This window comes from Fulmarus glacialis, unplaced genomic scaffold (genome assembly GCF_000690835.1).
Source record: "Fulmarus glacialis isolate BGI_N327 unplaced genomic scaffold, ASM69083v1 scaffold38064, whole genome shotgun sequence".
NCBI classification, from domain to species: Eukaryota; Metazoa; Chordata; class Aves; order Procellariiformes; family Procellariidae; genus Fulmarus; species Fulmarus glacialis.
The window spans coordinates 16,399-16,837 of NW_009206801.1; the positions used below are offsets into that span (position 1 = coordinate 16,399).

General features: G+C 62.6%; 1 protein-coding gene across 2 annotated transcripts in view; it reads right to left on the bottom strand.

Moving 5' to 3' along the window:
• Positions 1–318, bottom strand: part of LOC104075399 (neuronal-specific septin-3) — a 13,517-nt gene extending 13,199 nt beyond the window's left edge. For both annotated transcript variants that reach the window (XM_009575882.1, XM_009575881.1), the window contains exon 1: positions 110–318. In XM_009575882.1, coding sequence (XP_009574177.1) covers positions 110–119 — 10 coding nt within the window. In that variant the 5' untranslated portion in view covers positions 120–318. The remainder of the gene's footprint in view (positions 1–109) is intronic.
• Between the last annotated feature and the right edge of the window lie 121 nt (positions 319–439).

Genomic DNA, 439 nt, shown 5'->3' on the forward strand with positions numbered 1-439 from the left:
CGGGCCCAGGCGTGGCCACGGTGGGGGCACGGGGGGGGGTGCCTGCACAAAAAGCTCCAGCGGCATCCCTCCGGCATCGCCCAGCCCTGCCAAGCCCAGAGCATCCTACCTTTGAACATGAAGCTTCCTTTGTCTCCGAATCCTCTCCCAAAGGGGTGGGTCTCCCCCCACTTTTCTAGCCTGATGCTGATGCGGTGTTGTGGGCTACGAGGATCTCCGCTTTTACCTCTCTCTTTCTTCCCTGTGTCCTCTTCTCCCCCCCTCTCCTTCCCCTCCTTCTCCAGTGGCTATTTCAGCGGAGCGGGGATGCTGGTGCTGCTCCTGCTGCCATCGTCATGTGACCTGAATATTAAACATCGCCGCAAAATCTCCCCCCGCGCACCCTCCCCCAGCTCCATCCCAGGCCCCCAGCTCCATCCCAGGCCCCCGCCAGCCTCCC